Here is a 19,384-nt window from a genome sequence, read left to right as displayed (position 1 = left end):
GCATGTGTGTTTCTGCAGGTAAAAACTTGCACTGGTTGAGTCAAAGTGCCTCCCAAATTGGGAAATGTTCACTTCTATCCAGGCAAAGAAAGACGACAGCAAGGGAGCGGGGCTGTCTGACCATTACATCATCAGTTATTTGGAGGAAACTGTAATTAAATGTACTGTAGATTCTGATTTATTGCCAGCATATGTGACTATTTCTTTTACCAGGTCAATTGGGAAATTACTATAAAATTAAATTGGTGGCAAAACGTCTTTTCTATAAAATGACTAAAGTAATAGACCTAAAGGATGTTAGGACTTCCCAACATGAATGTCGACGTGAGAGGGTCAAATGGCAAAACATGTGTCATAAGACAAACTCTACCTCTTATCCATTTGTGCATGATATCATGACACAAATGCAAAGAATGAAGTTTGCAATGTACAGTTCATATTTATGGTTTTCCACTCCGGCTACACTTGAGCAAACAATCACTTTCTTTATCTGGCACTTTTTGTGTGCTTCTAATGCAATTACAATCAGAACAGAGCTGGAAGGAACCTTGGAGGGTCTTCTGCTGGAGCAGGCAACCCCCTGCTCCAGCAGAAGATCCTATATCGTTTCAGATAGGTGGCTGTCTGGTCTTTTCTTAAAAATCTCCAGTGATGATGCACCTACAACTTCTGAAGGCAAACTGTTCCACTAGTTAATTATCCTCACTGTTAGGAAGTTTCTCCTTAATTCCAGATTGCTTCTCTCCTTGATTAGTTTCCAACCAGTTTCCATCCATTCCATCCAACTCTATGGCTTTGACTTACTGGCTCACTCCAAGAACTGTCTCAGCCAGGAGTGTCAAACTCGATTTCATTGAGGGCTGCACCAGGGTTGTGTTTGACCTTGGGGGCCCGGAGAGACATGCCCTGCTGGATGTCACATATTGAGGCTCTGTTTTCAGCCATGATGGCCTCCTGCAGCCCTCTGCCAGTGAAAACAGAGCTTGGGGAGGATGTGCATGGCCTGCCAGGGCTGTTTTCACTGGCAGCGGCATTGCGAGACGATCCTTTGCTGTTTTCAGGGTGGACCTGTGGGCCAGACCTAGCACCCCATGGGCCAGATCTGGCCCACGGGCCTTGAGTTTGATACCCCTGGCCTAAATCTTTCCTTGACAAACTGCTAGAAGAAAATGCAGTGGACTAGACAGACCCCAAACTGATTTCATGTAAATCATTATAACCTTCAATGATCCCAGTTTTTTTTTTACAAACTCCAAAGCAATATTTCTCAACAACCTGGCTCTGCATCACCAGCAGATGGTGAACAAAAGATTAAAGCTCAGTCCCAACTCAAATTGAACAGAGGTCCATGCCAGCAGTAGGCAGGAATAACTGTGAAAACCTTCAAATCCTCCAGCTTTAAAAAAGCTAGAAAAGGTACATCCTGGGTCCAATATGGGAAAAGCTGTGAAAAGATCTTGCCATTTGGCACAGCATGACTATGAATGAGGAGGCAGCCTCTTAATGCATCTGTTATGCAAATCTAATTCTCTGTACCTCCACCATAATATTATTCTGCTTTTTTTTTACAAGGAAGAATCCATGTACATTTTATAATATGTTTTGGGGAACCAAAAAGGCACCAAGAAACAAAACATTTATTTTTAAACATGTATTTTAAAGAAAGGACCAGAGCACAATGGTACAGCACAAGGTTTGCATATCAAATGTCTGGAGTTTAATCCTCGGCCTCTCCAGCTACAATTGGAGAATGCTGGCCTAAAATTCTGAAGAACCACTTGAATATCAACAGTATTAGGTATGACAATTTCAGGGAGTTCCTGGGCTTGTTCAACATATTTACCTAGGTCACTGAAAAACCTAGCAACTAGAACAGGGGTGTCAAACTCAAGGTCCAGGGGCCGGATGCTCAGATCTGGTCCACGTGGCTACCCTGGAAACAGCGAAGGACCAGCCCATAGTGCCTCTGCCAACAGAAATGGCGCTTGGGAGGACTGCATGCGGCCCTCTCAAGCTCAGTTTTTGCTAGCAGAGGGTTACAGGAGGCCTGCAGCCCTCTGCTAGGTCATAGATGAAAACGGAGCTCGGGAGCCTGTTTTCTCTGCTTGAGCTCTTGGGCAGCCAAAGGTGCCCGCGACATGAATGATGTCGAACTGGCCTTGCCCACCTGGCCTTGCCCACCCCAGAACCCCAAGGTCAACTCAATCATGATGTGGCCCTCAATGAAATCGAGTTTGACACCCCTGAGCTATATCATACATAATTGTTTAATTTTGTTAATTTTGTTGATGGTGCTTAAGATGTTGGGAAAACTCAATCCTTTAGCCTAATTAAATATACTGTGAAAACCTAAAAAAAAAATGGGTTATTTTAAGTGTGTTGTCAAAATCTAGCTATTACATTACAGCTTCCTATCTGCCTATTTTAGAATATGGGTTAAGGTTGTTTAAATCTTGACTTCATACAGGATAAAACTCAACTTAACTGAACAGCTTAACCAATTAATGCTTCAAAGAGAACTGATTCATAGACTCATTTCCCCAAACACTAGAAACTAGAAACACGAGATTAGACATCTCGTGGAGGGCTGTCATGCATGATGCCTTGAATATCAAACCAAAGCCATCTAATGACTCCTTCCTGGAGAGAGAGGAGAAAGATAACAGAAATTAGACCTTTCCTTTTGGGGAAATGATACATGGACACAAATACCAATATTAATGGTACTCAGTGTTAGTACAGGGCGGGGCATAACCTTTTCCTAGGGGGTCACAGCAACACTTGTAATAACAACACAAATAATTCATACACCATTCGAAAGCCCATCAAAAACTGAGTTTATTGACACGATTTAATAGTCAGTATGACCACCATTAGCCCTTCGAACAGCATTCAAACGAGGTGGATAAGAACACAACAAATCTTCAAACAGTTCCGTTCGATTTTCCAGATTTTTCAACACAGTTTCCAAATTCATTCTCAAAGTTTCAACCGAAACAAATTTAACATTTAATAGCTCATTCAATTCAGTTTTTTATGGGCTTTAAAATGAGGTGTCGCGGAAGTTGTAAACTGCTGTCGATCTTGCTGTGACCCCCTAGGAAAAGGTTATGCCCCGCCCTCTGGAAAATCTGGAAAATCGAACGGAACTGTTTGAAGATTTGTTGTGTTCTTATCCACCTCGTTTGAATGCTGTTCGAAGGGCTAATGGTGGTCATACTGACTATTAAATCGTGTCAATAAACTCAGTTTTTGATGGGCTTTCGAATGGTGTATGAATTATTTGTGTTGTTATTACAAGTGTTGCTGTGACCCCCTAGGAAAAGGTTATGCCCCGCCCTGTATTTGTAATTAGGGTGGATTCGAGTCTGTTAGTAGAAAGGAATTTGGAGATGCTGGGCACCAAACACTATCCATGAGTCACGGTGGCGCAGTGGTTAGAGTGCAGTACTGCAGGCTACTTCTGCTGATCACTGGCTGCCTGTAGTTTGGCAGATCAAACCTCAACCAGGCTCAAGGTTGACTCAGCCTTCCATCCTTCCAAGGTTGCTAAAATGAGGACACAGATTGTTGGGGGCAATATGCTGACTCTGTAAACTGCTTAGAGAGGGCTGTAAAGCACTATGAAGCAGTATATAAGTCTAAGTGCTATTGCTATCAGGTATTATATTCCAGCTGTAAAAATAAGTGTGGCTTTTACTTGTTTTATCATTTCCATGTAACATTTCTGAGGGGGATATAACCTATAACCATCTTAGAGAAAAGCTTTTTTGCATTATTTTGGCCCAGAGCCCAGCCATAAGTGTACTTGTGCATGCCAATAAAATACATTATCTCCCAACATTTTGTTTCCTTATTTTTAAGTAGGCATCTTTTACACAACAATCTACTGTGATAGATACAGATAATGTAAACTGCAGGAAATCAGGAGCCCAGGCAGTTCAAATGGATATAGATTTATTGTATGCTAATGCTCTCTACAAGAATCTGAACTAGTAACAACCAAAGCAAATTCGTGGTAGATAAGAGACAACAGAATTCAAGGTGGGCTGAAGTTAGATCCTAGTGGGCATGAAGGGACTGCTCAGCCTGGTCATTTCTTACAGATAACACAGGAATCCACTTTAAAGGTTTGCTAAAACAAAGACCATTTTGAATAACCTCATCTTGTGTTAACTGATAATCTATAAGAAAATATCTCAGCTAAGACTGAGCTTGTCAATCAGAAATGTTGGCAGTTCAAATCCCTAGCGCCGCATAACAGAGTGAGCGAGCTCCTGTTACTTGTCCCAGCTTCTGCCAACGTAGCATTTCGAAAGCATGTAAAAATGCAAATAGAAAAATAGGAACCACCTTTGGTGAGAAGGTAACAGCATTCCCGTGCGCCTTCAGCATTTAGTCATGCTGGCCACATGACCATGGAGGGGGTCTTCAGGCAGCGCTGATTCTTCGGCTTTGAAGCAGAGATGAGCACCGCCCCCTAGAGTCAGGAACGACTAGCATATATGTGCGAGGGGAACCTTTATCTTTAGGAAGCAGAGATGGGGAACATACTGGTTTTACAGACATTGTCACTCTCATAACAAGAGTGAAGGACAGAAGCTTTTCGCCCATAATGCAAAGCAAGGTAAGATTTCACAACAGAGGATTAGAAGACAAGAATTCCAGGCCCTTCTAGCAAAAGTTATAAATTCTAAGAGATACAGTCCCAACTTGTTTGGAGACCCCAATTTTAGAAGTCTCATTCTTGGAATTTAAATCTTCAGTATCAGGGTTATGTGCACCCAGCCAAATACTCGTTTAAATGCAAGGTATTTTCCCCTTCCTTTAATGAGAGTGCTGCTGTAGATCAAAGAAATACATTATAGGGCATGTACCTCTCCTTATCTGAAAAAAATTCTGAGTACCCTCCAGCAGTTTTATAACTACTAGAAATGGAAAAGCTTTGCTGGACAAAATATTATTGGTAGAAAGAATCCAGCTTTGCACAAGAGTCTCTGCTATTAAAAATGGATGCATAATATAATTAATGTTTCTTCCTAAGGCAATTACAAAAGAGAGAGAGAAGGGAGAAAGTATTTGGCCATGTTATAACTATTTGGAAATGTGCAAAGCATAGCAAGAAACATAGACATAAATGGCCCTTGAAATTTCCCTCTAGGATGAGATAGTACAATGGAGTGGCTAAAACACATCCTTGTATTGTCTCACTGAAGACAATCAGCTGTTTACCCAACTGTGAATCAGACAGGTTCAGGGATGATGAAGACCAGTCATGCTTCAGCGCTGTAATCAATTTGTATCATCAACGGCATGATGGGTGCTCCATGCTGCCTCCACTTTTCTATCTCCTCTATTGTATTCTATTTAAAAATAATCTTGAGACTTTCCACTCCAGGTTAGTAGTTTTGCCCCATCTGGCTCTATTTTCTATTCTTGAAATGCCTTCTTCAAATGCCTATGAAACAATGCATTCTAAATCAACAGTTCACGGCTTATACAGAATGCCAAAACCTACAGTCCTATAACTAAATCTACTGTCCAATCCCAGACATGCAAAAATAATGAAATACAGCAACAAGGCATCATCCAAGTATATGAACCTTAAATATCAGGTCTAGATTAACCCATCTAGAAATAGAAATCAGGAATCTGTGGCTTGCCAGATGCTGTTGAAAAATAACTCCCAGCCTTTTCAAGAAGCAGAGCTAATATTGCAAGCTATGTCTCAGCAACATCTGGAATATTCTGTGTAAGGAAATCAGTGATTTGAGGAAGAAAGCACTCCAGTTCTCTGTGGAAGTAGAATATTCCACTCTTTCAAAGTGAAGGGAGAGATGGCAAAAGAACAACGAGTGTTACCTCTAGAATGCGGGTGTCAAACTCACGGCATCACGTTGCGGTCACATGACATTTTGCGTTTTTCCCCTTTGCGGAGCTGGGGTAGATGTGGCCTGCACATGACGCATCTGGTCTGCGGGCCGCCAGTTTGACACCCCTGGTCTAGAAGATCCCTAGTCAAGAGTCAAATACTTATTAAGGCTACCCTTCTATTTCTGCTAATTGTCAACAATAATACCTATAAGCAGAGCATGATAAAAATGACAGTCTTCTGTAGTTGCTGCTCAGCAATTAGAACCTCTTCCAAATCCTACCTATGAGATGACAGCAAGCAAAAACAATTCCTGATAAGACTGTTTAATTTCCTTTAATTGTTTAAAGGAAATTTAAGACCTTTCCTGACTGCAGTGCTGAAATGCAACCTAACTATATTTCAGGTGGCAGAAAACTGCATTGACCTGAAATAATGAAATCTTTTATCTCCATTGCTAATCTCTATCCTACTTTTATTGCTTCTGTTTCAAGTCACTGCAGTCACCTGATTTTCTCCCAAGGGAATACATGGCAAAACCTAACAGATTGGATATAACTTACAGCCACTCTTGGCTGCTGCTAGAATAAGAACTTTAACACTGGAACAGCTAAAGACACTTCAAGCTATCTCATTGGTAAGATAGAGTAGAGCTTAGGTGAGATGAAGGCAACAGTATGAGGACATGTGAAGAAAAAGAGGCAATGAAGGCAACTTATGTCTTGCTGAGGCAGAAGTGAGGAAAGCCCTGCATTAAAGTAAATGTGATGTAAATTCCCTAATTGAACCGTACTTACAAATTTCCCTTGTATAATCCTTCCTTTAACGTTCGCTGCATTTTCAGCCATTTCATTTCCAAAAAATGTAATCATTTTTTTTAAAGTGCATGCATCTGTCTTAAATCTTAGAATAAAATGTGGCCCAGTTTGAACTACTAAAGAAAATAATTATGGTATTTTGAGCCTACCTTATAATGCAGCATCTAATTATTTGATTTCACTGATTCATGTGATAGCTTGGTGGTCATCGGTTTAACCACCGGTGACTGGGGTTTATATATAAGCAGGATATCACCATTGTAAATATTTATGTTAGTCTAATGCAAATGTATTTCATTATCAACAACTGGAGAAACATTTCTATAAATGGGAAAAGAACACTAGCACTCATGAAATCCTGTATGCATATTTGAGATTTTATGAAGGGTTTATTACTCAAAGGAACAAAATTCAAAGCCAATTTGACACTTTTTCAGCACATGAACCACATGGCCTCCAAACAGTACACTCCCTCATTAAAAAATAAGGAGCACAATACAAAAGTAAGAAATTCAAGTGGTGCCGTCTTCAATAAGACTACGTACATTAATCTACTTTAGTCTGCATCAATTTCATGACTTCAGTTAGCATTCTGTGAAATATTTTCATCATTCCGCATTTTTTAAAAAGTAAGATTTACATCTTTCTCTAGTATACACATTTGTGCTTGTCTCTTTTACCCACAATAATCACTCATTTTGGAGAAGTGCATTTTGCAAAAGATAATCATGTCCCAATCTGGATATTATTCTGAAAAGTATGAGTTTGATCGCCTCACTTAAAATGATTAATTGCTCAATATTGGACTCAGTGCTGGATTGTGGGTACATTTGCCTACATGGCTTTAACAGAGATGAAAAAATACCTGAACAGGTACCATATCTTTCTCTAAAGGTATATCAGGTACCAGAATTCTTATATGTCCAAGCTAAGATTTGTTAAATAAGAGAGCAATAGCGGTAAACCTTTCCCAGCTGGGATTATCAGAAGTTTAAGTACCCATTTTTGATCACTGGTGAGAAATTTCACTGACTTTTTCTGCTGAAAATGTTTTTATACATTTTTCGTCATAATGAATGGAAACAAACTGCACATTCAATTTGAGGAAAAGCTGGTAGCATCAAAGCTTCATTAATGTTTTTGAAATGATTATCCTTAGTAATTAGGTAAGAGAAATATGAATGTGTGTTTCAGTGGTGGGTTCCAGATCCCCCGGTGTCGCCCACATGGACGCATACAGCATATGCACATATGCACATGGCACATGTATGCATCATACCGGCCTACAATGCCTCCACGACGCTCTAGCTGCTCGGCGGAACATCGCGCAGGTGCCATACGTGCGCAAGGAAGCGTCAAAGGCTTAAAACACAGGTAAGGAGCTTGGGCAGGCGGGTGGGCCCTCCAGAGTACCGTACCAAAACAGTATCCAGTGCTTCGGGCAGGCTCTGGTACACCTGTACCGGGGCGAACCGCTTGCAACCCATCACTGGTGTGGTTGTATGTACCGGTATCCACAGAGTTACATAGAAAATGTTCTAATAACATGTAGAAATTTTCCAGTAAAAGCTGAACATAATCTACTTTTAGTGTTCTGGAGGACACTATTTTTCTAGAAATGAAAATTACAGTCAATGTAGGCCAAGCATAATCTTGATAACAACTTTCATGGAAAGTAATTAGCCTTTTTGTGTTACATAACAGTTAAAAGATATTGTAAGCTTTTCTCAGTTGCTTTCTACTGGCTTGTAGAGAACAAAGAGGAACATTCTCCATTCTTACATATATCCCATGAAGTTTGAGATTTCCATTTATGATAGAAGGATCCAAGATGGAGAAAGCTGAGAAAAACATGTTTTGAAAAATAGGAAGACTGATACAATTACAAAACCTGCATCTGAAATTTACATGGGAGAACATCTAACACTTTTGATTTGCACCCATTTTTCTTCTGATATTCTCCAATAGCTGAAGGCCCCAGAAGTCTTACTGGTGATAATCCCAGAAGTTGGGACTGTAATTTCAAACTCTTTTTTCATTGCTTTAGTACCTAAACACTAAAGCTGTAATTCCCAAAGGTGTAATTCTACAGCTTGTATTCTCAACACGCAAAAAAATAAATAAATCATACTGTGATAATATGACAGCTTGCTGCCAAATCTGTCACAGCAACAATGGGGCAGGGCACTTAAGTTCTGATAGGCCATATGTTCAGCATCTTATCAAAGTGGAGGAAAAAGACCTCAACAGATACAACTTTGTTTTGCTACTGTGCAACTCACTGTAACCTGTATGTACATAAAAATACCTTTGCCTTGCCAATTATATCTTTAAAACTCAGCATTTCCAAGTGTTCATGACATTTTTTTGATCTTTGGACTTAAAAACTGAATAAACAAAGTCAAACACCAAAAGAACCACCCCAGCCTACAACAACTCTCTACCAATAACAAGGTATTTCTAGCTTTAAAATATTTCTGCCCAAAAGCAAGTTTCTCTTCCAAATAAATCTTTATGTAAAACATAGTGTAGAATACTTATTCAATTGCTCTTTGAAGTCAATAAAAGCTAGAAAGGAATAACCACTTAAATAACAAGCATTCATCCAAATCTTGCAATACATTCTTCCACCTAATACTTAGCCCTCATTTTTAAAATATTTCTTCCTGTGAAAACATTCAAAAGATATATAGAAATTCACTGAATGCTGGCCAAGTAAAAATATTTTTATTTATACAGAAGAATTTGCAGTGTTGTTTCTCCCGTGGATAGTTAAAAAACAGAAACTAATCATATTCAAATTGAAGGGCATAAAGTAATAAACATCATACCAAATATTTTAATCTCTGATCACTTATCTATGTAAGCCTGCTTTATTTGTAAGTAGGAACCCAAATCAAGAATTTACTATTTACATACCCAGTTTGCTGACAATCAAGCAAGCACTTTATATTTATAGACAAGAAAAATCAACTACAGTTAGTCCTTGACTACAGTTTAGTGACCATACAAAGTTAAAACGGCATTGAAAAAAGTGATTTACGACCATTGCAGCATTCCCCCAGTCATGTGATCAAAATTCAGACACCTGGCAACTATATTTATGACGATTGCAGTGTCCTTTTGCAAATATCTTCTCACAAGCAAATACAATAGGAAAGTCATATTCACTTAACAACTGTGTTACTAACTTAATGACTGCAATTTTACTTAACAACTGTGACAAGAAAGGTCATAAAATGGGGCAAAACTCACTTAACAACTGTTTCACTTAACAATAGAAATTTTGGGCTCAATAGTAGTCATAAGTCAAAGACAATATGTATTAAGTCTTTTTTATTTGAAAAGTAGAAAAATCATATTCCGATTACATATAAATTTATGAAAGACCTTCACAGATTTCTTTACTGACTTATTGACCATACAAATAGGCCATCTAGCTTCACTGAAACAAAGTAAACCTAGAGAATCTGGACCAGAAACTAAATGCAAAATCATATACCTACATTCCCAAGAGTGTACTAGACTTCAACACCCCTAATTCCTGGAAAGTAGAGGCACTGATAAAGGATTATAGGGTAATTAAATCCCAACACCAATTCAACAATGAAAATTGCTGTGGTTAAGAGGAAGTGTCATATTTAATTTCAATTCTTAGCAACAGCAATTGGTGTTGTTTTGTTTCCCGAAAAACGCCACTGATCTTACATTCCTACAACGTAAAGTACATTAATTGCAATGATGGGTGGACTCAGACAAGGTCATGTTACATATTAAACCGAGTAAGGGTCTCGCTAGAACCAACCCCTTTTGCACTTCCCCCTCCTCCCCAAGCTATCAGATTATTCTGGCTCATTAACTCTTTTTTTCCACTGAATTCTGCACGGTTACAGCAGGTAAGCAGTCCAGACAACCGACTGGAAAAGCCCAACAGTCTTGAATGTTACTGAATAAAATGAATTAAGCACCATCACATCCCTCAGGGTGACAGTTGAAGGATGTTCTTGTTCAAAGCACTCATCAACATGGAATAAATTGCAGAGGTACACTGAGCCTTTTTGCAAGCGCTTTTAAGTACATCACAAAACATCTAAAGCTTTTCCATGACAGGTTGGAAGTGATAACCTCCTCAGTTGAAAGAGACCACCAAAACAAAAAATGGGGGGGGGAATCAATTTCTTTGTGGTGATGTCTTGTAGAACAGTTACCCGTGTAAGTCAAGAAAAGAACGAGAAGAAAATCACCTTTCTGACTTATACATAAAAATAACAAGCATACAAAAATAAAATCCTTGCATAGTCAACTATGGCTATTTATAACAAACAAGAAACAGCAGCAGGCAGCAGCAATAATAAATGTATACAATGTCCAACTCCCAGCAACTGTGAATATAATTGTAAAAAATTACAATGTACGTTTCAGCTAAAGAGAAACTTTTTCAGCTCAGTGTGAAACAGGTTCAGTTTCTTGCAAGAAAAACAAAATGCCCAGGTACAGTATTTGTGGTACCTTGCCCAATAGTTGTAACTGTGAGAAGGATCTTGGAGACCTAGTGGACAACCATATAAATATGAGCCAGAAGTGTGTAGCAGCTGCCAAAAAAGCCAACAAACTTCTAGGCTGAATAAACAGAGGGATAGAATCAAGATCACATGAAGTTAGTCACTTTATAATGGCTTGGAAAAGCCACCCTTGGAATGCTACATCCAGTTTTGGTCGCCACGATGTAAAAAAGATGTTGAGTCTCTAGACACAGTGCAGAGAAGAGCAACAAAGATGATTAGGGGACTGGAGACTAAAACATATGAAGAACGGTTGCAAGAACTAGGTGTGTCTAGTTTAATAAAAAGAAGGACTAGGGGTGACAAGATAGCAGTGTTCCAATATCTCAGGAACTGCCACAAAGAAGAGGGAGTCAAACTATTCTCCAACGCACCTGACGGTAGGACAAGAAGCAATGAGTGGAAACTAATCAAGGGGGTGGAAACTAATCAAGGAGGGAAGCAACTTAGAACTAAGGAGAAATTTCCTGACAGTTAGAACAATTAATCAATGGAACAACTTGCCTCCAGAAGTTGTGAATGCTCCAACACTGGACATTTTTAAGATGTTGGATATCTATTTGTCTGATGTAGGGGTTCTTACCTAAGCAGGGAATTGGACTAGAAGACCTTCAAGGTCCCTTCCAACTCCGTTATTCTATTCTTTATGGGTAATAACCTCAATTTAAGGGGGGTGGGGAAATCCCCATTTCTACAAATAACTCCATTTCCCATTTTAGGCTAACTGCTAGGCTGAAATTTGCAATTTTAAGAAGGAAGTACATAAAGAGGGTTGAACTCCTTCTTCCCAAAGAATCAGCTTTGGCACAATAATTAAAACTAAATAGGATCTTTTAAAAAAACCAAAAAACTAGAAGTTCCAAGACCGTGGGAGAAGATTTTAGGCTAGATCCAAAAGGTCAATATGACATCAAAACCCTAAGCATTTCAATGTCAATTGTTTGCTTAGAATGATTTATAAATCCCAAATACAAACTAATATTGAGTAATGCAGCACATATGACCTGACCATATGACCTGCACTGATATGCACTGTTTATGAGGACAACACAATCTTCTACTACAGAATCAATCCGTATTGTCTATTTTCTATGAATTTCAGCTTAATATTAGAGTGTCTTTTAGCAGAGGCAGTTACCCAAGCTGCTTGTAAAATTGATGCCAGACATCTTTCCATGTAGGAGGCAGGTTACTTCAATAAAAGCTGATCTAGACCCCCAAACCTTTGGGCACCAGGGACTGGTTCCATGGACCAGAGGGGATGTGGTTTTATATATTGCTTGTTTCCCACAGATGGGGCTTTACTTGTTTGCATAGCCTGGTTTCTAACAAGTCCTGGACCTGGGGATGGAGACCCCTGATCTATGCGACTGCCTTTCTATCCGCCACTACCTACTTTAGTGCTATAGCCTTTTCAAAATACACTTAGATTAACAAGCAAGTCAAAAGTTGAATTGTAAAGAAGCAGAACAGAAAGAATATTGACGCTTTTGAATTTTAGTGTTGGAGAAGACTTTTGAAATAACCATGGATAGCCAAGAAAACAAGCAATGAATTGGACAACAAATTAATCTAGACTTTTCACACAAGGTACAAATGATCAGGCTCAAATTATAGCATTCTGCACACGTCATGTAAACACAATGCAAGCTCCCTTGAAAAATCCAAAATGCTAGTAAAGATGGAAGGGAAGACAACAACCTGCAGCAATAGGGATGGGTTTGATTGTAGTGGTAATGGATGCTCTATTGGGAAACCTGAAGAGTAAAGCTGGAAAATGATCGTCCTGGCTAAGGTTTAAATATATGGTCAGTAAGAGTTGACACCAACTTGATGGAACATACAGGTCGCCCTTGACGTACAACAGCTCATTTAGCGACCGTTCAAGTTACAACAGCATTGAAAAAGGGGACTTAGGACCATTTTGCACAGATACAACCATTGCAGCATCCCCATGGTCACGTGATTTACATTTGGATGCTTGAAAACTGGTTCACATTTATAACGATTGCAGTGTCCCGGGGTCACGTGACTACCTTTTGTGACCTTCTGACAAGCAAAGTCATTGAAGAAGCCAGATTCACTGAACAACCCTGTTGCTAATTTAACAACTGCAATGATTCACTTAACAAATGTGGCAGGAAGTGTCATAAAATGGGACAAAACTCACAACAAATTTCTCACTTAGCAACATAAATTCTGGGCTCAATTGTGTTCATATGGTGAAGACTACCTGTATTCAAACAAATGCATTAAACATATAAGCAGCCCTATACCTTTAATTTACATAGGGGCACAATGTGCTGGTTTAAGATTATTCAATTTAAATAGAAAGATTTTGTTCAGTATTAATAAGTATCCACTAAAACAAAGAAATGCATATTACACTATGCCTGCAAATGTATGCTCTATATGTATTGTCGAATCTTTCATAGATTTTTCTAAAAATAATGGCTTAATAGTTAAAAATTTGCTTATTAACCTATGAAATTCTGCAAAGCATCATTCAGGTAATGAAACAAAAGGTGCTGTTAAACACAGGCTAAAAGATAAACGCTACATTTAAACTTCTAAATTCCATAGACATTCTAGAATGTTTTAAGACACTGTTTTAGATGTGGCTAAGCTAACGATTTGGAAAGATGGGAGGATGGCTGTAGCACATGGGGAACAACAAAACAGCTTGCCAAGTTATCAAATCTATTTTAATCATAGTTCAAGCTGCTGACAGCAGACACAGAGTATCTAATATGATGAAGGAGCAGGAAAGGGACAGGGGTAAAAAGCAGTGTTTCTTTGCACCTGCTAGGACAATGTTATCTTCAAGAATTTCTCTCAAGCAAAGGAGGAACGCTGCTTAGACATTAATTTCAAATGATGGCACACCATCTCTTCCATACTTTCATCAACCTCAAATCCTTATTCCCAAAGGTCAACTAACAAAAGAAAGTACATCTTATCTCAACCACAGATTAGATAGCCTAATCAAAGCTTTCAACAATAACATGAATTCAGTATAATATTAGGCACTCTCTCATATCGGTTAGCAGCATGAAAACAAAGATTTCAAACGATAATAAGCCAAGAACTGCTCATTTTGAAGAAGGAGCAACTGCTCATCCTATTCTACTCAGTTTTCATCCCCAACATCCTATACACTTCCAGTGCCCATAATTGCGATCAGGATGCCAATTTCCGCATTTTGTGACTTTGAAGAGCCATGCAGAATCTGGAGAGTGATTCCGACTACACCCCAATCAAACTGCTTCTCATTAAGCCCACACACAGAGAAAAGGCCACTAACCATCCAATCTCCTTATCTGACAAACAAACAGAAGATTATCAAGAGCCACAACATATCCCATTATAAGAACAGCTGCTCTCCCCAGGAGGCTCAATTTCTTTCTGATCACCATCAGAGCTTTTCCAGCAAGTTTGATTTATCAGAACAGCTGTAGGAAATGCAGACTCTTGATAAATAAATAAATAAATAAAACCACAGAAGCAAATAAAAACAAATCGGCCAATTACTTCAGCGGGTGTGAATGTTTAACTTGGGCATGAAACCACCTCCTTATCCATTCAGAACCACCCTCTGAATTCAAGTGAAATAGAATGAAGCCTCTTTCTAATGTGTGCCTAATGAACAGACATGCAGTTAGTTATTATCCAAATAAACCTGCCTTCTCCCACACAACTGCAAAAAAGCTACAGCCATTCTTCTGCGCATATGCTGCAGGGAGGCACATGGCATTTATTTTCACTTCTATTCTAGGCAAGCAGCTCATCTCAGTGAGTCAAAAAAGGATACGGAAAATCCCATAAATAAAGTCATAATGAAGAGAGGCTGATGCAAAACGGAGAGTGGTAAAGTTTGCCGGCACATCCCTCAGTCAGCATTCTCCTGATAGTTTTTACTTTACAGTTGTACATTTGTGCTTTATTAAAACAAAGGTAGCTTTTAACTAACTGCAGATATCATAATTGAAGGCCAGACAGTTTGATTCTAAGAGCTTATTCCAAATATATGAAAAAGCACAATCATTGCTCTTAAGGTTCTGGGTCTCCATTTTCAATTCACTGAAGATTCAGCTGTACCCCTATTTTTCCAATGAGACTCGTGGAATTGATTTTGAGCAAATCAAAGAGTGTTACAACAGCACAAATCAACTTTGCAGCTAACTTACAAAGCCCCGTAGGATCACTGCCCAAATTCCCAAACATCTGAATACACAATAATAGCAAATCCCCATCACCCAAACCAGCCTGAAACTTGCCTCTCCACCGTGTCCATCAAATATCCCAAATATGGATGGATGAGTCTTGTTCACCAGATCCGTGATCACTTCAAACCGGTCTTCCATGTGGTCTCTCCGGCCTTGGATGGAATAAACAGCCACATTGTGGTTCTTAAACTCCCAGGTCTTGGAAAACTCTGCATCCAGCACGTCTAGACCCCCAAGTTGATCATTTTGCATAATTTCTGCTACTTTGCCCTTCACCATCTTCACTGCATCCCTGCTGGACTTGACAATGGTTTTCACTTCATCCGTATGGAAGAAGTAGCTCCATAGGGCCAGGCTGATGCATAGCAGGAACAGCGTCTCTGGTCTCAGTAAGAAGTAACGCATGATCCGACCCAGCAAAGAGAGCAAAGTCATTGTATCCTCTATCATTTATTACAGAGACAGTAGATCTCCCCCTCCCACACACACCATATACCACACACCCTGATGGTTGGGATGGGTCTAAAGGCAAAGCAGCAAATCACTGCATGTTCCTGTAATGCAAACCCACGGAGGGCAGGGTTAGTGCTGCTAACAGTGCCTCCTCTTTCTCTCCTCCGTTCTTCTGCGCGGAGTCCCAGATGGCAAAAGAGAAGCTATGATGTGAAGTTGCAGAGATCGGCACGCACGCTTGGGGAGTCGGAAGACACTCTTATCCTTCTCCACTTCTCGCTCCTGCCGTTGCCGAAGAGCACGTAGTAGCTCCTGGAGAAACGGCTGCGGGAGACCAGCTGCAAGACAGCAAAGGATCAGTGCTAGAGGCACCAGCGGCAGCACAAAACCTATCTGGGTCTGCCGTAAATCAATTGTTTCTGTGCTCCTTGTGCCCTTTTTCAGCTAGGACAGAGGCAACAAAAAAAGAACATATGGCACAAGGGGACCCTCTCCCTCCCTCCCTTCACTGTTTCCCTAGGCATTCACTCCCCCCCCCCCCACAAAGGATGAGACTGAAGCAGTCAATTCATATTGCCCAACGCACAATTCCTACTCCCCCACAATTCCTACTCCCCCATACAGAGTCCAGCAATAGCCCAGGGGCAGTTGCTAGCCCAAAGAAGAGGGAAGGAGGACCCAAAGTCAAAAAGCACACTGTGCCGCAACTCTAGGGGGAGAAATGGGGAACAATAGCAGCACAACAATCAGTGTGGCTTCTTAGAGGCAGGCAAGTTGGTCCCGCTAGATACAAGCAGAAGGAACAGGAACCCAAGGGGGGAGACTGAGCTGGCCAATGGATATATTGTACAAAGGGATTGGTGGGTAGAGGTGGACTGACCATTATAGGGAGAAAGTGGAATAGAACCAAAAACAAATTCCCTGATTCTACCATAAGGAATGTCCACCATGTCCGTGTTTCTAAAAAAAGGACTCTAAAACCAGGGCAAGCTTGGTTGAAAATATCCACCCTTGATTCTTTCAACCGTTGTCACTCAGACTTTTCCTTCTAACATTCTATCCCCTGGACATTATTATTATTATTATTGTTGCTAGACTATTATTTCTGACCGACTCTGCCACTCTGATCTTAAAGGTTCTCCTCCAACTTTTAGGAAAGGCAACTCACTTTGGGAAAGAGCTCTGCACCGCGGGCGCAGGCTGGGAACGTGGGTGGGTCGGGGGGGAACGAGGGAGCACAAAGGGGATGTATGTAAGCGGCGTGGGTTTCCTCCACCAGACCTCCCCCCCCCAACCCACACCTGCTCCTCCGTTGCTGCCGCTGTTCCTAACCGAGGAGTGCAGACGTGAGCGCCAAAAAGCCACGTCGGGCTCCCCCCGCCGGGAAAAGAAATGCAGCCCACCTCGTGCTCCTTCCCCGTTGCTGCAAAAGGCTGATGATCACACAATTGCCCCAGCGGCAATCCGGGGGCTGGCCAATCGGCGACTCGCTTCTCCACCTTGTGGCTTGCAATGCACCCGCCGCCCTTCCCCCGGGCCTCCTCTTTCTTCGACGCCGAGACTTCCCTCCCCCTCGCATGCCCTCCCCCGCCCCCTTCCCTCGGCTCCTGTCACCTGCAGGGCCGATCGCAAGGTACCTGTCTCCCCTTTCTTCCTGAGCCCGTCCCTCCCACTGGGCTGGGCTCCCGGGCTCCCGAGCCGCCTCTCCGGGACAGCGACGCCTACAATTCCCAGCAACCTCAGCGCCAAGGCGCTTTTCCATGATTGGCAAGGAACCCCGCCAACGGCATTTTGGATTCTCAGTCCACCAGTACTCACAGCCAGCCTGGCTCTCTCGCGCCCTCTGCCAATAGATATATAATGATGCACCCGTAAACACACACATACAGACACACAAACACGCAAACACGCAAACACGCAGTCCCCCCCCCTTTTTTTGTAAGCAGCGTTAGCAAAGCACAGAAGAGGAGCAGGAAAAATGGTTAAGCGTAAGTCAGCGACGTGTAATAAAAAAAACGAATGCACTATGGAGAAAACTTAGTTTTAACTTTTTTATTTTAAAAATGGGTTTCTATTTTTTTTAAAAACAGCTTAAAGAACTCAACGTTGCCGTTTGTTCCCCATGTTCTAGTTTGAAGACCTCTCCAACTCCATCCAAAGACGACCGTCTCAAGTCTTTTCTGTTAAATTTGTTTCTTTCATTATTTTTTTATTTAGTAAATTTGTGGACTAGCCATCTCGCTATCAAGGGAACTTAGTTGTTTTCTTGCAGATGTTTCGTTACACACAGTAACACAAGTACACAAATATCAGTACTAGTCTGAAAATAACCAAGCTCAGAGAGCACAAGGACCACTCATTTTAACGCTGAGCTACAAATATTCTTCTCTAACATTATAATTTGCAATCATCCACATCATCTTCTCAAAACAAAAAAAAACTACCCGGGCTTCTGGTATGTTACTTAATCTGGATCTATTCTCTTCTTGTATCATATCTATTTAATATTCACCAAAGTTGTGTACTAGGGCATCTTGAAACAGTGCTTTGGCAGAGGTTCAATTGCATAGATTCCATTGCCTCCAGGCTCTAATTAAACTTTTGTTTGCCTATTGTATTGTGTTTTCCTTTTGCCATGGGGCTTTAGATTGGCAATCTGAAGTATAATATTATTCTTACAAATTTAGTGATAGCATCTATTAGATGTGCCTTATTCTTATAGTGGCATATATACCCTATGGTGAAAAAGAAGTGAGTGAGCTGACATTAAAGGTTAATGTCTTCCAACTCAAGCTTGATTTCTGATGTTTTCATGGACAATCTTTGTAGTTTTCTTCTTCTTGTTGTTGTTAGTTGCAAAATCGTGTCCGACCCATTGTGACCCCATGGACAACATTTCTCCAGGCATTCCTTTCCTCTACCATCCTCTGGAGTCCATTTAAGCTCACGCCTCCTGCTTCTGTGACTCCATCCAGCTACCTCATTCTCCGCCGTCCCCTTCTTCTTTTGCCCTCAATCTTTCCCAGCATTAGGCTCACCTTCAGCGAGTCCTTCCTTTTCATTAGGTAGCCAAAGTATTTGAGTGTCATCTTCAGGATCTGGCCTTTGAAAGAGCATTCAGGGTTGATCTCCTCTGGGACTGACCAATTTGATTACCTTGCAGTCCAAGGGACTCACAGGAGTCTTTTCCAGCACCATAGTTCAAAGGCCTCAATTCTTTGGCACGCTATGGTCCAACCTTGACAGCCATACATTGCAACTGGGAAAACCATAGCCTTGACTATACACACTTTGATGGCAGGGTGATGTCTCTGCTTTTTGGTATGCTATCTAGATTTGCTATAGCTTTCCTCCCCAGGAGCAAGCGTCTTTTAATTTCTTGGCTGCAGTCCCCATCTGTGGTGATCTTGGAGCTCAGTTTTCTTATTAACAGTTCAAAAATGGTTTGCCACT

The 19,384-nt window shown here is 40.8% G+C and overlaps 1 protein-coding gene across 1 annotated transcript in view; it reads right to left on the bottom strand.

Moving 5' to 3' along the window:
- The window catches only part of PPM1L (protein phosphatase, Mg2+/Mn2+ dependent 1L), a 182,249-nt gene extending 164,781 nt beyond the window's left edge, over window positions 1–17,468 (bottom strand). Inside the window, exons 1-2 of the mRNA XM_087725315.1 lie at window positions 17,335–17,468; window positions 15,526–16,269 (exon numbers count right to left, since the gene is read on the bottom strand). Of these exons, the coding sequence (XP_087581441.1) occupies window positions 15,526–15,928 (403 nt within the window). The 5' untranslated portion in view covers window positions 15,929–16,269; window positions 17,335–17,468. The remainder of the gene's footprint in view (window positions 1–15,525; window positions 16,270–17,334) is intronic.
- Window positions 17,469–19,384: the final 1,916 nt, after the last annotated feature.

This window comes from Thamnophis sirtalis, unplaced genomic scaffold (genome assembly GCF_051295495.1).
Source record: "Thamnophis sirtalis isolate CommonGarterSnake01/CBP01778 unplaced genomic scaffold, rThaSir2_p1.2 scaffold_11, whole genome shotgun sequence".
NCBI lineage: Eukaryota > Metazoa > Chordata > Lepidosauria > Squamata > Natricidae > Thamnophis > Thamnophis sirtalis.
The sequence above is the reverse complement of the archived record's forward strand: the minus strand, read 5'-3'. Positions and strand labels throughout refer to the sequence as shown.